The sequence below is a fragment of the Zootermopsis nevadensis genome, unplaced genomic scaffold (assembly GCF_977971745.1).
Source record: "Zootermopsis nevadensis isolate Lab colony 2312 unplaced genomic scaffold, Znev_1.0 Znev_ptg000019l, whole genome shotgun sequence".
In the NCBI taxonomy this organism is placed as follows: Eukaryota; Metazoa; Arthropoda; class Insecta; order Blattodea; family Termopsidae; genus Zootermopsis; species Zootermopsis nevadensis.
This window is the reverse complement of record NW_028259151.1, coordinates 10,482,992-10,506,659: the sequence shown is the minus strand read 5'-3', so window position 1 is coordinate 10,506,659 and position 23,668 is coordinate 10,482,992. Positions and strand designations below refer to the sequence as shown.

At 40.3% G+C, this 23,668-nt stretch overlaps 2 protein-coding genes across 4 annotated transcripts in view; one reads left to right on the top strand and one right to left on the bottom strand.

The window, feature by feature from the left end:
• Nucleotides 1-2,622: 2,622 nt before the first annotated feature.
• The window catches only part of LOC110841213 (uncharacterized), a 94,986-nt gene continuing 73,940 nt past the window's right edge, over nt 2,623-23,668 (top strand). Inside the window, exon 1 of the mRNA XM_022086524.2 lies at nt 2,623-2,814. Coding sequence (XP_021942216.2) covers nt 2,783-2,814 — 32 coding nt within the window. The 5' untranslated portion in view covers nt 2,623-2,782. The remainder of the gene's footprint in view (nt 2,815-23,668) is intronic.
• The window catches only part of LOC110841215 (uncharacterized), a 58,287-nt gene continuing 38,709 nt past the window's right edge, over nt 4,091-23,668 (bottom strand). For all 3 annotated transcript variants that reach the window (XM_087351297.1, XM_087351296.1, XM_022086528.2), the window contains one exon: nt 4,091-7,470. In XM_087351297.1, coding sequence (XP_087207423.1) covers nt 7,278-7,470 — 193 coding nt within the window. In that variant the 3' untranslated portion in view covers nt 4,091-7,277. The remainder of the gene's footprint in view (nt 7,471-23,668) is intronic.

Below are 23,668 nucleotides of genomic sequence, written 5' to 3'. Positions count from 1 at the left end.
TGTCTTCGTCTTTGACTCAAGACAACTAATACTAATTCTATGTACAACAAATACGGACGGGCGTGCTTTGTTCTTTACGTGCTTTTTGTGGAACTTGGGGCAAAAGACAAAGGATTTCGTTGTAGCTTTCGAAGGTTTCTTGCCCGACAACGCGTAAGCTGAGATGTTTCTTTGAGCGTTGACGCGATTTGGACTTGAGCTGGTGTAATCTGACCCAGTATGAATTCGGTCCCTCGTGGACAAAGAAACAGACGGCTCTTAAACTGTTGAGAGATATAAATGTGGATGTTTTCTGTTCATTATTGGAGACACGAATTGGCACACAGCAATGAATTTGAGTTAAAGACACGCAACTCGCTCCTTAATTATTCTTACTTCGGTTACCAGCTGAGAAATTAACATAAATAACACCTGTAAAACTAAACATGGCCTTAAATCTCTTCACTGTTTGAATGTAAAATACATTAAAGGATGCAAGTTAACTAGAAATCTTGCCAAGCATTTAGCGGAGTGTCCGTCTGATGTTAGGTGCGACCCGAAAATCGGTGCCTGTAACCACAGATCTGTATTTTCTGAAGCCGCGGGGAGAAGAACAAACCATAACCTAACAATTAACCAATTCTGTCCCATATCTGTTACTGTTTAACGAATCACGACACAGAATCTGAAATTGTTTTTCGTTACATTTCCTTAAATATCTCTAGTAAATGTTTCGAGCAACATTTAAAGAGCTCAATGAGACACATATTTTACTCCGTGCACTAATAATTTTGTACGAAGAGTTGGTTTTCAATTTTTTTTTGAAAATTAAATTTGAGGGGTCCTGTGATAGGGCTTGTAAGTGGTATAAACACGTGTAAATGAACTTGTCATACAAATTTTAATGTGAAACCCAGTATAGTATTTCAAAGACATTCGACGAATAATTCGAGATATAAAACATGCTGACGAATGGACGGACAACAAACCTTAGCATTATGCGTTCATTTTATGCTGTTTTTTTTTACAGAGAACACGTGTCAATTGCTTTCCTAAGCCGTGGATTTCCTAAGAAGAAAATCATGACAAATTGTTCAATAACACGATTCAAGGAGTTGATGTTGAACAGTTTTCTCCAACGTGTTATTATCCAACACCATGAACGAATTTTAGGGGCTTGCAACCAGTTTATTCAATTTTGTTTCCTAATTTACATGCTCATGAATACATTTTTCGACATGTAGCCTATAAAAACACACTAGAAGCCACTTACACACTCAGGGACTAATTTATCTTAATAGATAGATTAAAGAGTAACGCTCCGTTAAGAACTTTGAACAAACCAGTTTTAAACCTTATAATCTACATCTCAGTTCTATTTATTACGATCAGTTACTTATTTATAGACGAACGACCTTACAGTTCAGTTTCGTTTCACAATTGATATCTTTAACAGGTATAAGCCCCCCGGAGATTTCGTTCTGTCGTTGCATAACAACGCATCGGCGTAGTGGGGAAATGGAGAGTAGCTCCGAGGAAATACATATCAGCGCCAAACTGCGAGAACCCCCACGAAATCGGTTGCCTGGTCGTTTGGTAGGCAGGATAAAACAGCCGACGAAGACATTTGCTTAGACTGCAGCTGATACGCTGCCAAAAGAATTCTGCCAAGTGACGCAGGGTAGTAAAACATTCATATCTGTTTTCAAGGGGCACACAAATTGCCCATCACCAATGCAGAAATATTTGATGTAATCGGACAAATAATGAGTGCAGTATGAATTATATAATGAAATCTTTATTTATTATTTATTTAGTGTTCTGTCTGACGACAGGTCCATATGAACAGGATCCTTCCATCCTTTTCTCGGACTGGGACCTGTTCATATACGTTCTTGGCAGATGATCCAGAAGTGGTTTGCCATTGCCTTCTTCTGTGTGTGAATGGAGTAATTGTTGGGATGCCACGGAGGAAAACTCCGTGTTGCCTAGACCACGGCCTTGCCCAACACAAGTTATAAATTCGGGCACCGCCGGGAATCGAACCCGCGACGTCAGAAAAATGTACCTTCTAGAAATATTTCACCACAGGGTAACAAAAATTGGATAAAATTTAGACGTTAGAATCCTTACAAATATTTTAAGTATATTAGAGTAAGAGTGTCATATAATACCAATTGTAAAATATTGTATTTACAATTTATTTAACGACACTTTCACTATCTACAATATATAGCGTCAGTTGTAAAATAAAAATACAATACAGTGAATTTTATGATAGTTGTGTTTGCACATTAAAATGTTTATGAGCTGTGGCCAGATGCACATAGGCCAAGGAGAAAGGAATTTTAGGATTCGTTTACACAGAGCATGCAAGGGACATCAGACACTACCAAGCATAATCACGGTACGCCCTGGACATGCTTGGTCATATCCTCTAATACGCCTGCAGAACACACGATGGACATTCTCGGAGTGTAGCAGAAATTAAATAACTTAGACACATTAGACAGATTTTATATTTATAAAAATGATGGAAGCAAATGATGTCAAAGTCGCCATCTTATGTCAACGTTTCTGTGCTGTCTGATGTGATCATCGGAAATAGCAAAGACACGCCGAAGAGCAGGAATGTTGGCACACCTGATTGCCTTAAAAAATCTGAGCGATTCACGAGCGCAACCTAATGACGGTTGCTCACCGCGCAGATAATGAGCAGAAAGGTGAAACAATAGGTGGTGATTCGAAACCATGATGACGAAGATTGTGATGAGTAGTGGTGATTTACAACAGGAGAAAGCAAATGGTGCGTCATACAAGGAGTGGATCAAAAAGGTAGGAAGCCACAATGGCGTACGCTAAAGTAGAAACGTGGGAGGGGGTGATGACGTAGCATGCAAAATGGTGTTATGATAAGGGGTTAATAGCATTTTAAAGAATTTTGAATAAATGGTAATATTGTGCACAACTGTTTCAGTCTCTCTGAATAACGACGTTGTTTAGATTCAGTGACCTTAGCGTATTTATTATGTTCTGAACGAAATACCAGACGTTGGTAATGGCCCTGTAGGACTGAAATGTGCCTGGTGATGGTAAAATAGTTTGTTCTTGTATTATTTCTAGCCTGCAGCAGTCAGTGTGCTATCCTGTGCATTCTGGTCCTTGGGGACACACGTCATACTTCTCATTTCTTCGAATTAACATTCTGAGTAGATCCAAGAGTCGTTGTTTATCTTCTTCATTATAGGTGAAATCTGTCTCTGAAAACTGCACAGACTTTGTAATTGTAAACGTAATCATGGAGTAGATCTCTTAAAAATCCGATAGACGTTCAGGTGGCAACAAATTCACATCCCTGTGCGCTGAGTTACATGCACCCACTGCACACCTGTACCATAAGTCGCCAAAGTGAAGTCTTCCTTTCAAGCTTTCTGATTGAAATCGTGTAAACGTTTCTTTATTTCCTCCATTAGTGTTACATGTCACGACTGTCTGATGTAATAACCATGACAATATTTGTTGAATAGTATTATATGTGCTTTATTACGTTACAATCTAATTTAAGAAAACACTGAAGTTTAATTTTTTATAGAACACTCCGGGCGTATTAATCGATACTTTTATCGTCCGCTCCGGAATCTGTAAAAAGATAAAAAGATGCTGACCTTGAGACATTTCGACTTGTAGTCTATTTCTGTTAAGAAGAAGCAACGTACTGAGCAAGTTTTTTGTGTAAAGAAACCTAAAACAAGTTTTATCCGAACTAGTAGCGTTCATATTACATTAAATTTAAATCCCAACCCCGTCTCCATTTCAAGTGTTTAATTTTTTATTACAAATTAACAGCAGCGAATCATACGTTACGTGCTTAGCCTTTCTTGAGCGATTTCTTGTTTAATTAATCTAATTACCTGGATTTAGGATGACGAACTATGGATTAATCAGTGATATTCTTGGCCTGTAAGACATCATCTGCATAACACCTTTAAAAATCAAGATCACAAATGACAGGATAATGTTTTTGTTACAAGGACATCTTTGAATTAAGTATATCAGCAGAATTCTGAACTGTGGATAATGAAAGAGTTGGAAATATACATAAAACTCCATATTTCAACATAACAATTTATTATTGCTTTCAAAGTTGTGCAATTATAAATATCATTGAAAGATTTCCATCAAAACTGTGATTTACATGTACACGTATGGCTGATGACGAAACAATTATATATATAAGGACAATATCAAATTGATGGTCTGTGAACCCACACACACTCCACTCTCACACGTAAGTTGCATGTGTACGCTAATCGCACTGACCAAGAAACATCAACACAGTTTTCGTGGCAACTTTTCGTTCATACGTGACCCAGTTAAATATTTACATAAGACAGACTAAATGAAGTACACGCACTCGCGTTCTCTGTACAGATTAATACATTTGTAATTGAGAGATTTTGGACGTGCATGCAAACAAGAAATTAGTGGCGAACCACATAAATATGTCTGAATAAGATGATTGGATGCAGTTGGCTCATCCTGGTCTAGAATTCAACGGTGTAAGGAGGTGCAGTATTATTTACCCCCCCCCCCCTCCTTAACTATCGTATCACAATTTTTTTTCCCCATAATAATAGCGATAATATGCAGAACATTGCTTTCATATTCCTCTGTAATGTTAAACGCTTAAAATTTCTTCGTGCTAAGTAAAATTACAAATCAATAACTAAAGTTTAAATCGTCGAATTCGATTACTATTTTAATTAAGTTTTGGGCAAAATATTCTGAAACATTTCCATTGAGCGCCTTGGCACAGTTTAGACATTGTTTTGATCATAATAGGGCCTGCAAGAACCTTTTTTAATGACTACTTCCAACTGGTTAGACTTGTATCCAAAACATTGGCTGCTTGAAAGAAGGAAATAATCAGAAGTGTTCTCCATTTTGTCATAAATCACACAGTCGAATGTCTTATGAAAAAGTTGCCTCTTGCTTACGTAGAACGTAATATGTACTAACAATTAGACCACAATTGTTTCAAAATTGACATCATTTTAAAAATACAAAAACACTCTACAAAGAAATAACTTAAAATTAAGTAATACTACTAATACTTTTAATAAACAACGAGATATTAACTGCAACTTCTCATTACTGGAGTACTATAAGAAACAGAACTTTGTAAAGGCAAGGATTCATTAGGTTGGCAGTTATTGTTTAATTGTTAATTAACTTGATTAATAAAATAAGTGCAAGGCTTTCGTTTCTCCGGGGCCATAACACCAATTAGACTTTTGTTCAGACTGCTGATGTCTTGATTTCAAATAATGACTATTCATATTTGAGCTCTGCTTTCGAAATACGTCATTAATCTGAAACAACAAATACCTGCACTCCTGTTGGTGCATTTATTATTTAATATTACATCAGAGTTTTATCTATGAAATACAACAGATCTACAGTTAGGAATCCCCTGGTGCATTACGTTTTATAAACGCGAATGCGTGGAACGACAGATTATTGTTTACCAAAGTCCTTTGTTTTTTATAATTTTCAGAATTACTAAAAGGTACACTGGAACACGTGTGCGTCTTCAGTTGGACAAGCCGATTTATACAAAAAAAAAGTTACTGAATCCTCGTAGATTAATTGTGAAAACAACACTAAAATATTTTATGACATACGATGTTATTTATGTTGTCGAGATTTGTGTTCGTGGCACTGGAATCACTGCGAGAAATCATGAGACTCTTAACGACTGTAATAGAACTCTGGCTCCCAAACGCATTTCTGAATATGTTTGCATAAGTAGTCCGTGAAGTTCTGACAGTGATTATAAAGTTGGTACAAATCAAATGTTTGCTGTCAATATTTAACGTAAATCTTATGACACGTGCATTTGTAAGTACTTTCCTTCCTTGGCCTGAAAATTAAATAGAATATGGACAGAGACCGCGTTGCCTCAAGCCGAATTCTAGATGGAAACCTTAATCTATTTAGGACTCGTTCCAAAGCTTATACAGAGCGCCGAACCTACCTTTTATAAGATGATATAGTTGCGTCATATTGTGATAACCATTTATTAATTAATTATTCGGTTTTGGTCCGTCTAATCACAATTCAAATTTAAAATTTAAAATTTACAATTAAGATAATTAAAATATCATTTGATGTTCCTCATCGAACAATCGATTTACATTTGGAACATCTTTTTACAACATGTTGCATATCAGAAATTTTAATTAGGTTTTAAGTTTATAATTTTAACTTTTACACCTGAAGATGGTTTATATAGAAACCGAAACATGTTGTAAAAAGATGTTCCAAATGTAAATCGATTGTTCGATGAGGAACATCAAATTATATTTTAATTATCTTAATTGTAAATTTTAAATTTTAAATTTGAATTGTGATTAGACGGACCAAAACCGAATAATTAATTACCTTTTATACTCAACAGCTTTGTAATTAACGACAAAATATCATATTAATAACAACTCATATTTTTCAATGTGACCTGGAAATGTAAGTACATATGTTTTTGTACATGTGTTAAGGACATTTGGCACTTAGCTTTGTGGCGGTACTTAACTCAGCACCGAACAAAAACAACAAAGTTCCTTACGTAAATATTTCGTCGACATAGATTCATTTCCTAAAATGCGTACAGTCTTCTTAATGAATATGCCTTCCTATGATTAGGAAGAAATGCAGTCTTTTGATGTGGGTTTTGGTGTTTGATGAAATGACGATGGATTCTCTAAGTAAGAGTTCTTCACAACTCTCTAAGAGTACAAGAAGAGAATGTGAATTGGCGGTGAAGTTAAAACGGCTTTATTCCGCCGTTTCGGCAACACAGCAACTATCCCAAATTCATGTTTGTGCCTAGAATGAAGTTGTAAATAAGAGCTATCGTAAAACTGAATATGCATTTGCAATTTCCTGAAAAATTTTTCTTGTTATATTAGCATTTAAAAACGAAATTATGGAACTATTTATTCCAGAATATTTAAATTATTACATAACTTGCCTGCAGGGACTCACACACTTTGTCCTGAAACTTTCTGTTCTACAGTGGACTGTCAAATTTTTGTTTATTTAGGAGTATTGAACAATTAATGTCGAACTTCAGACTTCAGTTACGGGAAAGGAGTTTCGCGTCATGATGACGATGACGAGTGATGACAGACTCGATGACGATGACTTCCTTTGGCAGCACTCGCGGCCAGAGGCACTGCGCGTGCTCTGAGTCGCATATTTCTGTTCTTCATGAATGACTGCGCGCTGCGCCATGTTCCTCAATAAGGGATGTTGTCTCTGAGGTACGCCTGCTTCCTGTACTCCTGTTTGAGGCATTTCCCCCACCACGACCGCTTCACGCACAGCTTCTCTGGCTTCAGCACAAAGCATTTGGTTTGCACAATGTTGAAGAACAGTTTCCCTATGAGATTGGCTGGACCAGTGTCGGCCATCTTCAAGCACGTCCGAAATCTGCACACACAAAAAAAAGAAAGTTACGTGGGAAAGCATTTCACATTGAAATACAAAATGTCTTTAACCACGCGTATAGAAGCTTCCAAAAGTTTCAAGAACTTTTATTTTTGGTATTTAAGCAAGAAGGGGACGGGACTAATTAGTAGCGCGGAAGCATAAACGATCAGATGCTCGAAAGTTAAATCAATCGCTGTTTCTAGTGAGTTACTTTCTTGGCAGTTGGCTGTTTCGAGTTAGGTGCTCTTTGAAGTGAATCAGATGTTTCAGAGACAAAATCCAGAATTCGTGTTTAAGGTGTTTAATTATGTCAGGTTACAGGAGGAAATCAGCCAACTTGTGTGTACTTTGCTGCCATGTCGTAAGGCAGGACCGCCAAGTAGAACCTCAGGAACATCTGACAGTACTGAAAACTGTCTCTCTCCGCGTGACAAGCTGTCAGTCACTCATCTGCCTTGTTGTTTGAATCTCGCAGCAGCACGGCGCCTTCCGCTTGCTGGGGACGCTCAAATGAAATTTACCTTCCGGCAGTAAGACCCATGACAGGCGTCAGAATTCACAGCCAAGAACTTCTGATAACTGAAATACGTACGATACGAGGGCAGAGATTTGTTGGGATTTCCGTGATACGGGAAGTTTTCTAATCTCGAGTTTTGTAGCCAAATGCAATTTATAAACTTAGATGAGGATTATAAAATTTTATGTTGAAGGACCTCAAAGCAACCGACAAGAACTAATGATAATTTACACAAGTCGATTAAACATACTTCAAAATACAACATAACTTACAACACACAGGCAAATGCATTTTTATAGAATTAAAATTGTATCTGAAGAATACTTACTTAGAAATTCAACTCTTACCTGCTTTAGTAATTGTTTCCAGAGACACACGGACACTTAACGAACTAAAACTTACCTTTTGCTCGGAGCGTCCCAAATCATTTGCCCGCGAAAATAGTCTACAGACACAAACAGCACAGGAGGGAAATAATTTCTAGACACCAAGCCTAAATATTGTATGAAATTAAACGTTGGATTATGCTACAGAGTTATTCTTGAGAAGCTGATAGTTGCTAAGATCGTAAACGAAATGTATACCTCTTACACGACGTCATAATTATCATAATGCCCAAGTTTTTTGGTTCTGACGGCGGTCATCTGGGTTATGACGCCGTGTATGTCGACGTTTCGGAGGAAAGTACCACCTCCATCTTCATAATCGCACTACATAGTGCTACATCCCAGAAGACAGCCTTCGTCACATTGGTCACCGTGAAAGCCTCAGATCTAGCCATTTTGATTATTTTTGTCAGCGGAGAGTTTCAGCTTTGACCTTCGAGGGTAATTTTAATGTTCTTTTACCAAACTCGGACAACGGCGTTTTATATCGATTTTTATTACACCGAGTTTGATGTGCCGAGGACCTTCTCCAGCAAACAGGTTTCAGCAACAAGTTGTTTACACGTTGAAGTGAGTGGTTTGTGTTTGACTGTCAAAGGGGGTTTAGGTACCGCGCTACTTAAGAGGCCGTCGTGAATTCTCTTACGGGGCTGCTCGTTACAGTCAGAACCAGAGCGGAATTGGTCGTTCTTGCATTGTAGAATCAGTACGAAATGAACTCACGCAATTATACGTGACTGTGTAAGACTTGAGGTTCTCACAGCGGTGAGTATGAAGATTTCCGTCTTCTGGGTTGTTGCGCTGTGTAGTCTGGTCGATGTTAACCAACGTTTCAGAGGTCATACTGCCTCCGTCATCAGGGCCCTGATGACGGAGGCGGTATGACCTCTGAAACGTTGATGAACATCGACCAGACTATACAACGCAACAACCCAGAAGACAGAAATCTTCATACTCATCGCCCTGATGATGGAGGCAGTATGACCTCTGAAACGTTGGTTAACATCGACCATACTACACAGCGCAGCAACCCAGAAGACAGAAATCTTCATACTCATCGCCCTGATGATGGAGGCAGTATGACCTCTGAAACGTTGGTTAACATCGACCATACTACACAGCGCAGCAACCCAGAAGACAGAAATCTTCATACTCATCGCCCTGATGATGGAGGCAGTATGACCTCTGAAACGTTGGTTAACATCGACCAGACTACACAGCGCAGCAACCCAGAAGACAGAAATCTTCATACTCATCGCCCTGATGATGGAGGCAGTATGACCTCTGAAACGTTGGTTAACATCGACCAGACTACACAGCGCAACAACCCAGAAGACAGAAATCTTCATACTCTGATGACGGAGGCAGTATGACCTCTGAAACGTTGGTTAACATCGACCATACTACAGAGCGCAACAACCCAGAAGACAGAAATCTTCATACTCTGACGATGGAGGCAGTATGACCTCTGAAACGTTGTTTAACATCGACCAGACTACACAGCACAACAACCCAGAAGACAGAAATCTTCATACTCTGATGACGGAGGCAGTATGACCTCTGAAACGTTGGTTAACATCGACCATACTACAGAGCGCAACAACCCAGAAGACAGAAATCTTCATACTCTGACGATGGAGGCAGTATGACCTCTGAAACGTTGGTTAACATCGACCAGACTACAGAGCGCAACAACCCAGAAGACAGAAATCTTCATACTCTGACGATGGAGGCAGTATGACCTCTGAAACGTTGGTTAACATCGACCAGACTACACAGCGCAACAACCCAGAAGACAGAAATCTTCATACTCTGATGACGGAGGCAGTATGACCTCTGAAACGTTGGTTAACATCGACCATACTACAGAGCGCAACAACCCAGAAGACAGAAATCTTCATACTCTGACGATGGAGGCAGTATGACCTCTGAAACGTTGGTTAACATCGACCAGACTACACAGCGCAACAACCCAGAAGACAGAAATCTTCATACTCTGATGACGGAGGCAGTATGACCTCTGAAACGTTGGTTAACATCGACCATACTACAGAGCGCAACAACCCAGAAGACAGAAATCTTCATACTCTGACGATGGAGGCAGTATGACCTCTGAAACGTTGGTTAACATCGACCAGACTACACAGCGCAACAACCCAGAAGACAGAAATCTTCATACTCTGATGACGGAGGCAGTATGACCTCTGAAACGTTGGTTAACATCGACCATACTACAGAGCGCAACAACCCAGAAGACAGAAATCTTCATACTCTGACGATGGAGGCAGTATGACCTCTGAAACGTTGGTTAACATCGACCAGACTACACAGCGCAACAACCCAGAAGACAGAAATCTTCATACTCTGATGACGGAGGCAGTATGACCTCTGAAACGTTGGTTAACATCGACCAGACTACAGAGCGCAACAACCCAGAAGACAGAAATCTTCATACTCTGACGATGGAGGCAGTATGACCTCTGAAACGTTGGTTAACATCGACCAGACTACACAGCGCAACAACCCAGAAGACAGAAATCTTCATACTCTGATGACGGAGGCAGTATGACCTCTGAAACGTTGGTTAACATCGACCAGACTACACAAAGCAACAACCCAGAAGACAGAAATCTTCATACTCTGATGACGGAGGCAGTATGACATCTGAAACGTTGGTAAAAATCGACCAGACTACACAGCGCAACAACCCAGAAGACAGAAATCTTCATACTCTGATGACGGAGGCAGTATGACCTCTGAAACGTTGGTTAACATCGACCAGACTACAGAGCGCAACAACCCAGAAGACAGAAATCTTCATACTCTGACGATGGAGGCAGTATGACCTCTGAAACGTTGGTTAACATCGACCAGACTACACAGCGCAACAACCCAGAAGACAGAAATCTTCATACTCTGATGACGGAGGCAGTATGACCTCTGAAACGTTGGTTAACATCGACCAGACTACACAAAGCAACAACCCAGAAGACAGAAATCTTCATACTCTGATGACGGAGGCAGTATGACCTCTGAAACGTTGGTTAACATCGACCAGACTACAGAGCGCAACAACCCAGAAGACAGAAATCTTCATACTCTGATGACGGAGGCAGTATGACCTCTGAAACGTTGGTTAACATCGACCAGACTACACAGCGCAACAACCCAGAAGACAGAAATCTTCATACTCTGATGACGGAGGCAGTATGACCTCTGAAACGTTGGTTAACATCGACCAGACTACACAAAGCAACAACCCAGAAGACAGAAATCTTCATACTCTGATGACGGAGGCAGTATGACATCTGAAACGTTGGTAAAAATCGACCAGACTACACAGCGCAACAACCCAGAAGACAGAAATCTTCATACTCTGATGACGGAGGCAGTATGACCTCTGAAACGTTGGTTAACATCGACCAGACTACAGAGCGCAACAACCCAGAAGACAGAAATCTTCATACTCTGACGATGGAGGCAGTATGACCTCTGAAACGTTGGTTAACATCGACCAGACTACACAGCGCAACAACCCAGAAGACAGAAATCTTCATACTCTGATGACGGAGGCAGTATGACCTCTGAAACGTTGGTTAACATCGACCAGACTACACAAAGCAACAACCCAGAAGACAGAAATCTTCATACTCTGATGACGGAGGCAGTATGACCTCTGAAACGTTGGTTAACATCGACCAGACTACACAAAGCAACAACCCAGAAGACAGAAATCTTCATACTCTGATGACGGAGGCAGTATGACCTCTGAAACGTTGGTTAACATCGACCAGACTACACAAAGCAACAACCCAGAAGACAGAAATCTTCATACTCTGATGACGGAGGCAGTATGACCTCTGAAACGTTGGTTAACATCGACCAGACTACAGAGCGCAACAACCCAGAAGACAGAAATCTTCATACTCTGATGACGGAGGCAGTATGACCTCTGAAACGTTGGTTAACATCGACCAGACTACACAAAGCAACAACCCAGAAGACAGAAATCTTCATACTCTGATGACGGAGGCAGTATGACCTCTGAAACGTTGGTTAACATCGACCAGACTACAGAGCGCAACAACCCAGAAGACAGAAATCTTCATACTCTGACGATGGAGGCAGTATGACCTCTGAAACGTTGGTTAACATCGACCAGACTACACAGCGCAACAACCCAGAAGACAGAAATCTTCATACTCTGATGACGGAGGCAGTATGACCTCTGAAACGTTGGTTAACATCGACCAGACTACACAAAGCAACAACCCAGAAGACAGAAATCTTCATACTCTGATGACGGAGGCAGTATGACCTCTGAAACGTTGGTTAACATCGACCAGACTACAGAGCGCAACAACCCAGAAGACAGAAATCTTCATACTCTGATGACGGAGGCAGTATGACCTCTGAAACGTTGGTTAACATCGACCAGACTACACAGCGCAACAACCCAGAAGACAGAAATCTTCATACTCTGATGACGGAGGCAGTATGACCTCTGAAACGTTGGTTAACATCGACCAGACTACACAAAGCAACAACCCAGAAGACAGAAATCTTCATACTCTGATGACGGAGGCAGTATGACATCTGAAACGTTGGTAAAAATCGACCAGACTACACAGCGCAACAACCCAGAAGACAGAAATCTTCATACTCTGATGACGGAGGCAGTATGACCTCTGAAACGTTGGTTAACATCGACCAGACTACAGAGCGCAACAACCCAGAAGACAGAAATCTTCATACTCTGACGATGGAGGCAGTATGACCTCTGAAACGTTGGTTAACATCGACCAGACTACACAGCGCAACAACCCAGAAGACAGAAATCTTCATACTCTGATGACGGAGGCAGTATGACCTCTGAAACGTTGGTTAACATCGACCAGACTACACAAAGCAACAACCCAGAAGACAGAAATCTTCATACTCTGATGACGGAGGCAGTATGACCTCTGAAACGTTGGTTAACATCGACCAGACTACACAAAGCAACAACCCAGAAGACAGAAATCTTCATACTCTGATGACGGAGGCAGTATGACCTCTGAAACGTTGGTTAACATCGACCAGACTACACAAAGCAACAACCCAGAAGACAGAAATCTTCATACTCTGATGACGGAGGCAGTATGACCTCTGAAACGTTGGTTAACATCGACCAGACTACAGAGCGCAACAACCCAGAAGACAGAAATCTTCATACTCTGATGACGGAGGCAGTATGACCTCTGAAACGTTGGTTAACATCGACCAGACTACACAAAGCAACAACCCAGAAGACAGAAATCTTCATACTCTGATGACGGAGGCAGTATGACCTCTGAAACGTTGGTTAACATCGACCAGACTACACAGCGCAACAACCCAGAAGACAGAAATCTTCATACTCTGATGACGGAGGCAGTATGACCTCTGAAACGTTGGTTAACATCGACCAGACTACACAAAGCAACAACCCAGAAGACAGAAATCTTCATACTCTGATGACGGAGGCAGTATGACCTCTGAAACGTTGGTTAACATCGACCAGACTACACAAAGCAACAACCCAGAAGACAGAAATCTTCATACTCTGATGACGGAGGCAGTATGACCTCTGAAACGTTGGTTAACATCGACCAGACTACAGAGCGCAACAACCCAGAAGACAGAAATCTTCATACTCTGATGACGGAGGCAGTATGACCTCTGAAACGTTGGTTAACATCGACCAGACTACACAAAGCAACAACCCAGAAGACAGAAATCTTCATACTCTGATGACGGAGGCAGTATGACCTCTGAAACGTTGGTTAACATCGACCAGACTACACAGCGCAACAACCCAGAAGACAGAAATCTTCATACTCTGATGACGGAGGCAGTATGACCTCTGAAACGTTGGTTAACATCGACCAGACTACACAAAGCAACAACCCAGAAGACAGAAATCTTCATACTCTGATGACGGAGGCAGTATGACCTCTGAAACGTTGGTTAACATCGACCAGACTACACAAAGCAACAACCCAGAAGACAGAAATCTTCATACTCTGATGACGGAGGCAGTATGACCTCTGAAACGTTGGTTAACATCGACCAGACTACACAGCGCAACAACCCAGAAGACAGAAATCTTCATACTCTGATGACGGAGGCAGTATGACCTCTGAAACGTTGGTTAACATCGACCAGACTACACAAAGCAACAACCCAGAAGACAGAAATCTTCATACTCTGATGACGGAGGCAGTATGACCTCTGAAACGTTGGTTAACATCGACCAGACTACACAAAGCAACAACCCAGAAGACAGAAATCTTCATACTCTGATGACGGAGGCAGTATGACCTCTGAAACGTTGGTTAACATCGACCAGACTACACAGCGCAACAACCCAGAAGACAGAAATCTTCATACTCTGATGACGGAGGCAGTATGACCTCTGAAACGTTGGTTAACATCGACCAGACTACACAAAGCAACAACCCAGAAGACAGAAATCTTCATACTCTGATGACGGAGGCAGTATGACCTCTGAAACGTTGGTTAACATCGACCAGACTACACAAAGCAACAACCCAGAAGACAGAAATCTTCATACTCTGATGACGGAGGCAGTATGACCTCTGAAACGTTGGTTAACATCGACCAGACTACAGAGCGCAACAACCCAGAAGACAGAAATCTTCATACTCTGATGACGGAGGCAGTATGACCTCTGAAACGTTGGTTAACATCGACCAGACTACACAAAGCAACAACCCAGAAGACAGAAATCTTCATACTCTGATGACGGAGGCAGTATGACCTCTGAAACGTTGGTTAACATCGACCAGACTACACAGCGCAACAACCCAGAAGACAGAAATCTTCATACTCTGATGACGGAGGCAGTATGACCTCTGAAACGTTGGTTAACATCGACCAGACTACACAAAGCAACAACCCAGAAGACAGAAATCTTCATACTCTGATGACGGAGGCAGTATGACCTCTGAAACGTTGGTTAACATCGACCAGACTACACAGCGCAACAACCCAGAAGACAGAAATCTTCATACTCTGATGACGGAGGCAGTATGACCTCTGAAACGTTGGTTAACATCGACCAGACTACACAGCGCAACAACCCAGAAGACAGAAATCTTCATACTCTGATGACGGAGGCAGTATGACCTCTGAAACGTTGGTTAACATCGACCAGACTACACAGCGCAACAACCCAGAAGACAGAAATCTTCATACTCTGATGACGGAGGCAGTATGACCTCTGAAACGTTGGTTAACATCGACCAGACTACACAAAGCAACAACCCAGAAGACAGAAATCTTCATACTCTGATGACGGAGGCAGTATGACCTCTGAAACGTTGGTTAACATCGACCAGACTACACAAAGCAACAACCCAGAAGACAGAAATCTTCATACTCTGATGACGGAGGCAGTATGACCTCTGAAACGTTGGTTAACATCGACCAGACTACACAGCGCAACAACCCAGAAGACAGAAATCTTCATACTCTGATGACGGAGGCAGTATGACCTCTGAAACGTTGGTTAACATCGACCAGACTACACAAAGCAACAACCCAGAAGACAGAAATCTTCATACTCTGATGACGGAGGCAGTATGACCTCTGAAACGTTGGTTAACATCGACCAGACTACACAAAGCAACAACCCAGAAGACAGAAATCTTCATACTCTGATGACGGAGGCAGTATGACCTCTGAAACGTTGGTTAACATCGACCAGACTACACAAAGCAACAACCCAGAAGACAGAAATCTTCATACTCTGATGACGGAGGCAGTATGACCTCTGAAACGTTGGTTAACATCGACCAGACTACACAGCGCAACAACCCAGAAGACAGAAATCTTCATACTCTGATGACGGAGGCAGTATGACCTCTGAAACGTTGGTTAACATCGACCAGACTACACAAAGCAACAACCCAGAAGACAGAAATCTTCATACTCTGATGACGGAGGCAGTATGACCTCTGAAACGTTGGTTAACATCGACCAGACTACACAAAGCAACAACCCAGAAGACAGAAATCTTCATACTCTGATGACGGAGGCAGTATGACCTCTGAAACGTTGGTTAACATCGACCAGACTACACAAAGCAACAACCCAGAAGACAGAAATCTTCATACTCTGATGACGGAGGCAGTATGACCTCTGAAACGTTGGTTAACATCGACCAGACTACACAAAGCAACAACCCAGAAGACAGAAATCTTCATACTCTGATGACGGAGGCAGTATGACCTCTGAAACGTTGGTTAACATCGACCAGACTACACAAAGCAACAACCCAGAAGACAGAAATCTTCATACTCTGATGACGGAGGCAGTATGACCTCTGAGACGTTGGTTAACATCGACCAGACTACACAAAGCAACAACCCAGAAGACAGAAATCTTCATACTCTGATGACGGAGGCAGTATGACCTCTGAAACGTTGGTTAACATCGACCAGACTACACAAAGCAACAACCCAGAAGACAGAAATCTTCATACTCTGATGACGGAGGCAGTATGACCTCTGAAACGTTGGTTAACATCGACCAGACTACACAAAGCAACAACCCAGAAGACAGAAATCTTCATACTCTGATGACGGAGGCAGTATGACCTCTGAAACGTTGGTTAACATCGACCAGACTACACAAAGCAACAACCCAGAAGACAGAAATCTTCATACTCTGATGACGGAGGCAGTATGACCTCTGAAACGTTGGTTAACATCGACCAGACTACACAGCGCAACAACCCAGAAGACAGAAATCTTCATACTCTGATGACGGAGGCAGTATGACCTCTGAAACGTTGGTTAACATCGACCAGACTACACAAAGCAACAACCCAGAAGACAGAAATCTTCATACTCTGATGACGGAGGCAGTATGACCTCTGAAACGTTGGTTAACATCGACCAGACTACACAAAGCAACAACCCAGAAGACAGAAATCTTCATACTCTGATGACGGAGGCAGTATGACCTCTGAAACGTTGGTTAACATCGACCAGACTACACAAAGCAACAACCCAGAAGACAGAAATCTTCATACGTGACTGTGTCTTCGGGTCGCATTGTCAAAATACAGAATCAAAACGTAAAAGACCAATTACAGGGGAAGTACCACAGCCATTTATCATAAAGTCTCAACTAATGATTGGAATATTTTGAGCCCAATTTGCATTTGATATACAGCCTACATTTTGAGAGATGGTCTTCATTAATCCAAATTTATCGTTGGGAGTTCAGTGGTGCTGCATATGAAAACACGCAAGGACTCTCATGTGGTCTATGTTTTCTAGAACATTTGTTTCCACGAGAGGAAGAGATTTTGTCTGTCCCCACTTTAATCGTCTAATGGCGCACATTTTTGTTGCACTCTGTTCAAAAGAATAAATTAATCGTTTTATAGCCCAAATTCGACAGTCTAATAAAAATATACCTTAGAGATAAAGGAATAAATTATAAAAATTCGGATGAAAGAAAATATCTTAGAACAGTCAGCCGCCAAAGTCGAGCGCTGTATACCCGTAATATTAAGGCTTTGACCGGGATGTTCTTTTGTTAAATCTTATGTGGTACCGCCTGATTCGACTTCTAATGGTTAAGTGAAGTGTTTTCTTCGCGGTACGGTCTGGATTCGTAAATATTATGAAGACGAGCTTCGGCTTCAAAGGGTTAACCAGCTGATTTTCGTAATGGTGAGGTGTAGTGTTTTCTTCGCGGTACGGACTGAATTCATAAATAATATTCAGACGATCTTCGGCTTCAAAGGGTTAATCATAAAAGGCTACAATTAGAGTCTCAAGGACTTTGTTCGCGACTGCGTTGACGGGGTGATCGCCAGTGGTTTACGTTGTCGTCGACGTGGGAGAACTCCAGGATGTCAAGGTCAGGGTAATGTGCGCTATGACATGACGTCAGCAGCTCATGTCTGCATGCTTATGCACCATCTGTAATGAGGTTAAAAGTTTCAAAAATATTTATATGATGTTTCGCAACTATTTCCTTGAATAATCTGCATCTGTGGCACCTTCTCCGTTGGGTTTCGTGTATGTTTTCCTGAACATACAGCGATTGTGACGTTGTTGGTCAGGGTTATGACGCCGTGGTACCGTTGTTTCGGAGAAACATACTCCTTCCATCTTCAGCCCCGAAGTATCTCTGTGTTGGATTCACACTGTGAATGTGTCATTCCTAATTATGGACTTGTGTGTGTTTTAGCCGATAGGAACTCGTTAATTCTAGCACCAGAGAGTGACACCATGCAGTCTTTGGGTGATTTAGTGATCGATTTGTGCCATTTTTACGACACTTTTTCAAGTACTAAGGCTTCTTATAGAATGCAAAAATATCGTGAATGGTAGGCGGTGAATTTATTGAACAGTTCAGCTTCTCAAGAAATGATTGAATGAGTGCTTAATCTCAATCCGTAGAGCTAAGAACCCGAGGTTCGAACCGGGCACAAGACTGAACTGTCGTCGTCTTTGAAGACTACTTGGTCACGACACGCAGAATCAATGCATCTCGTATTCGTCAAACGCAACTCCGCCCTTCACTGGTGTGCACAAATGAATCGAAAAACGATAAGTTTCCCAAAAAAATGCAAAGTAAGTCCTTTTCATCTTGTCCACAGACAGACCGACAATCGAAGATGGCTGTCTTCTGGGTTCGCCCTGAGGCGGCAATGGCTTCTGAAACGTCGGTGAACTTCTACCAGACTACAAGGCGCAACAACCCAGAAGACAGCCAGCAATCTTTATACTCGGTGCCGTGAGAACCTCAAATCTCATAGATCGACCACCGTCTTTTGCAACCTGTGCTTCAAAACTCACCACTGCGTGTCTCTACCATTAGGATACATTCTTATACGGTACCCGAAAAATCGTCTTAGTCCTACACGGTCATTTCTCCCTTCTAGTCTAAGACGTCTTTGTGATCGCCTGTGCTGATTGGCTTTGTATCTTCCCTGCTCATATGTTGGCTTTTATCAGGCCCTGAAGTCAATCACCAATCCAATGCTCCAATCAGTAAAATCCCCCAGAAATTCGGCATCATTTGGAGCTTAAACACTTTCCTTTACGGCTGGACCGAGGCCAAGCTGAAGAGTTTCCTTCCTTCGCTGCCTCGTACGAAAGAATTGCTGCCTGTCCTTCGATTTACCTCGTCTTCTCCTCTCCCTAAGCGTTTTCCTTGATTTGGTTCACTTTCGTGCAGTAGTCGGAACAAGTAACATGATGTTAACGATTCTTCTGTTCTCCCCCCACACCCATATTTCTTCTGCGTTTCCATTATACGCTTGCTGGACGAGTTCTATTCATCATCTCTGCAGTGACCCAACTGCGTCTTCAGAACGACCTGTGGGCTATTCAAAACCTTAACAACAGTTAATATATTTCACATTTCGTAGGACATCTTTACCCGATTGAAGGACATTCTTCTTCAGCCAGAATCTGTCAGGTTATTGTCGTCGGACTGTGGGACTTCCAGAAAGGATTTCTGTTTGTGATTTTTGATTCTGCAAATGTTTTGTTCCGTAGCCTCCAATGTGCAGGGTTTCCCAGTTCAGTTTACGTCCTGACTAATAATTTTGGTTACAGCGCACATGAAGACTGGTCTCTATCATCAGACAAACTAGATTCACTTATAAGTAGCTCATATTGTTTTGAACCCTGAAGGTTACGACAGATTCCCATTTGACCAAATCCTGATTCAGTTTGATCGACTCTTACACACCAGATTTCCCATATATATTTTAATATCCTCCCGTCTACCTCGGGATCCCCTTCCAGCTGAAATGCTGCATATAGCTTTCATCCCCCCCCTCCCATGCGTGCTACATGTCTTGCCATTCTCATCGCCCTTCATTTAAATCTCAAGTTAGTGACCAGTACAAATTACAAAGATTTTCCATCTTCGTCATATAATACGTATATTTGTTCAATCAGGTTTAAGAAAAATCGATTATCTCGCAATGGCAACGTATATCGATATGTTGAAACAATATCAGTGTACCGACATATCGATTATCTCGCAATGGTAACGTATATCGATATGTTGAAACAATATCAGTGTATCGACGTATCGATTATCTCGTAATGGCAATGTATATCGATATGTTGAAACAATATCAGTGTATCGGCATATCGATTATCTCGCAATGGTAACGTATATCGATATGTTGAAACAATATCAGTGTATCGACATATCGATTATCTCGCAATGGCAATGTATATCGATATGTTGAAACAATATCAGTGTATCGATAGATTACGCGTTGTTCATTATTTCCATTTAAGAGTGATATGGCGTGTAAGTGAAATTGCGAGTTCTTGTTGTGTGGTTAGAATTGCGTACGTAAGAGACATCCAGACCACAGTAAAGGTTGATAGAAATTCTTTTAATGCTTCTCTGTAGGCCTACCACGTAAAATGTGGAAAATTAATTCTTCATTTCTTCATGCACACGCAATGTCCCGACAGATGAATACAATTTTAAATAAATTATGTTTCGCAAACGACAAACGCTGACAAAGAAATATTAAAAATTTACTCTAAATCCACTTCTGTGCAGCAGATACATTGATGGTGGTGGTTTGTACTATGTATGTGCATAAACCCCTATAAGGATTAGGAGTCCTCTTTAAACTGCAGGAATTCATTAACAGAACAAAAGGGGTGTGTATTTTGGTATCTTTTTAATCTGCTTTGAATGTCTTTTTATCCAAAATTGCTTTGAGACTGGGTGGTAGATTGTTTAAGATTCTGATACGTACATAACATTACATTTCTTGGATCCATAGGTTAGCCAGACTATAATAGGATGTGGAATAAGTCATCAGAAAATATAATACGTATATACGAGTACAATTCAAACTATTATAAACTTTTCGCATAGTATAAATAAAAATTTCATGTAATGTAATGAACTGTTTGAAATAAAGTCACACATACACAGCAAATTAATTATAACCCATTTATGCAAGTAAACACCGAGTCATTTTAAAATATCAGGAATTCATCAACATTTAAGTACCTTTAAGCTGCTTTAAATTGTGACTTTTATTCGTAAGACTCGTGAGACAAGATGTCAAACTGTTGAAAACTTTGTTGCACTTTTGTGAGTTGGTCTTATTACTTGCGCTGAGACTGCGTACAGTGGAATTTGTCAGAAAATGTTCTTTGTTATTTACAATTAAGTTCATTAATGAATAATAAGTTGGCATCTGCTCTGCTAAATTAAATTTTTCTGAGTCCCATTTTATTATGTTCCACGTTGTTTTTATTTTATTACCAGATTCTGCTACGATTAAACTGTAATGTTGCTTTTTAACAATTTTTATAACATTAAAATTAAATTATTTGGTTATTCAGTCAAATCACAATGTATTTAAAATAAGATAATTAAAATAATTAAAATATCATTATCGATTATTCGATATGGAACACAGAATTATATTTTAATTATTTTAATTATCTTATTTTAAATACATTGTGATTTGACGGAATAACCAAATAATTTAATTTTAATTTAATAAATCACAATATGACGCAACTACACTATTTTATCATTTTTATAACATTGTTCAGTATTTTGCACTATTTAATGTAAAACGCTCGTGTGTTTGGATCATTAATGTTCCGACCGTGCATAAGAAGACTTCTTTCCCATTTGCAAGATATTTTTATTCCTTGTGTAATCCAGTAATTCTTTACTTTGGCTGTACTTTTATATTCAATTGTAAAACTAGCTTCAGAGATATTTAGAAAAATGTAGGAAAATATGTTGAACTTCTTGTAGGTGTCATAAGATTCTCTCGTGTTTCATTCATCATACGAAGCCAGCACAATCAGCTCATTTATGGAAATATTCAATGTTGGCAACCATGAAGATCTTGTATAATATTACGTGTTAGCTTGTTTGCTGCATTTCCAGTCGATAATCCTTTCCGAAAGTCAAACTTTTTCAGGGACTAATTAATATCGTGTTAGTATGCATATAAGGACGTAACCCATTGCTCACAAAATTTTCTAACATTTTAGAGAAAGTGCTTAACAGTGAGATAGGCCTATAATTAATCACATGATTTGTCTCCTTTTTTGCAAAGTGGTTTGAGTATCGAAATTTTAAGTTCTATCAGGGCCGATACCTGTAGATTAACTTGAGACTGATTTGAGATGAACGTGAACGTAATTGCATTTTCTTTTCCTGTTTGATGTAAATTTAGATTTTCAGGAGTTGCTAGAAATAAATTGTCACAAGCGTTAGAAAATTTTCCTGCATCCTTCAATTTTTCTCAGTTTGTAGGAAGAGACGGCGTCTGTTGTGGTTGATGTATTTTTCCTGCGTTCCTTGCTCTCTGACATTGCAGTAAATCTACTGTGAAATGTTTTTTTAGTCTGAACTTTGTTTATGATTTTGCAATATTTATGGAAATATTTTTTTTGGCATCATTACTGTTCTTACTGTGGATATCTGAACTTTTTTTTCCCCATCTGAGAGATATTTCTATACTTTGCATAATCCAGTCGGTCTTTATTGTGCCAATAATTTTATATTTAACCGGAAACGTTTTTAGAAAAATGTACAAAACAAGTTAAACGTTCTTAATTTTTTATTTGAATTTGCGTGGTTCTTTCATTACGTATTCGTCTCCTTCTCTGATGTGTTGTTTAATTTGCTAGAGTAATCCTGTTAACTGTAAGAGGCTGTGCGTGGTCTGACAGATGTATGAGATGAGCTGTGTATTGTGTTATCCATAAACATTATCACTTCTTGTAGAGATTATAGAATTCTTGCTGAAAGTTTACAGCATGAGGTAGGTTACAGGTTGTCAGTTTCGGTTGCCTTTTTCCAGTTGTTTCTCAGGGCACATTCATTTAGCCACAAATTGAAAACTCTGATTTAGGATTTTTCGATATCCGTTATTTCATCCGTCTCGTGGTTTTCCTCAGTCCCTCCAGGCAAATGTCGATATAGTATAAAACAGGCCACGACCATTTCCTTCCGATTCACTCTTCATTAATTGTCGCATTATTCGACGTTGTACAGTCTGAACTACTGACAGTGTCCTTATTTTATTTATTTCTGTATCCTACTTCTTCCCACCCTTCCTCTCCGGAAACAAATTCGAAATGTTAGGACACGTGTACACCTCTCATTTCGTACGTGTTTTACCATCATACCCAGAGGAGTACAGTGGAAGAAAACCAGTCTAGAACGCCTGATGAGATATGGTACTGCAGCATCCGTCACTAAATTGCATGAT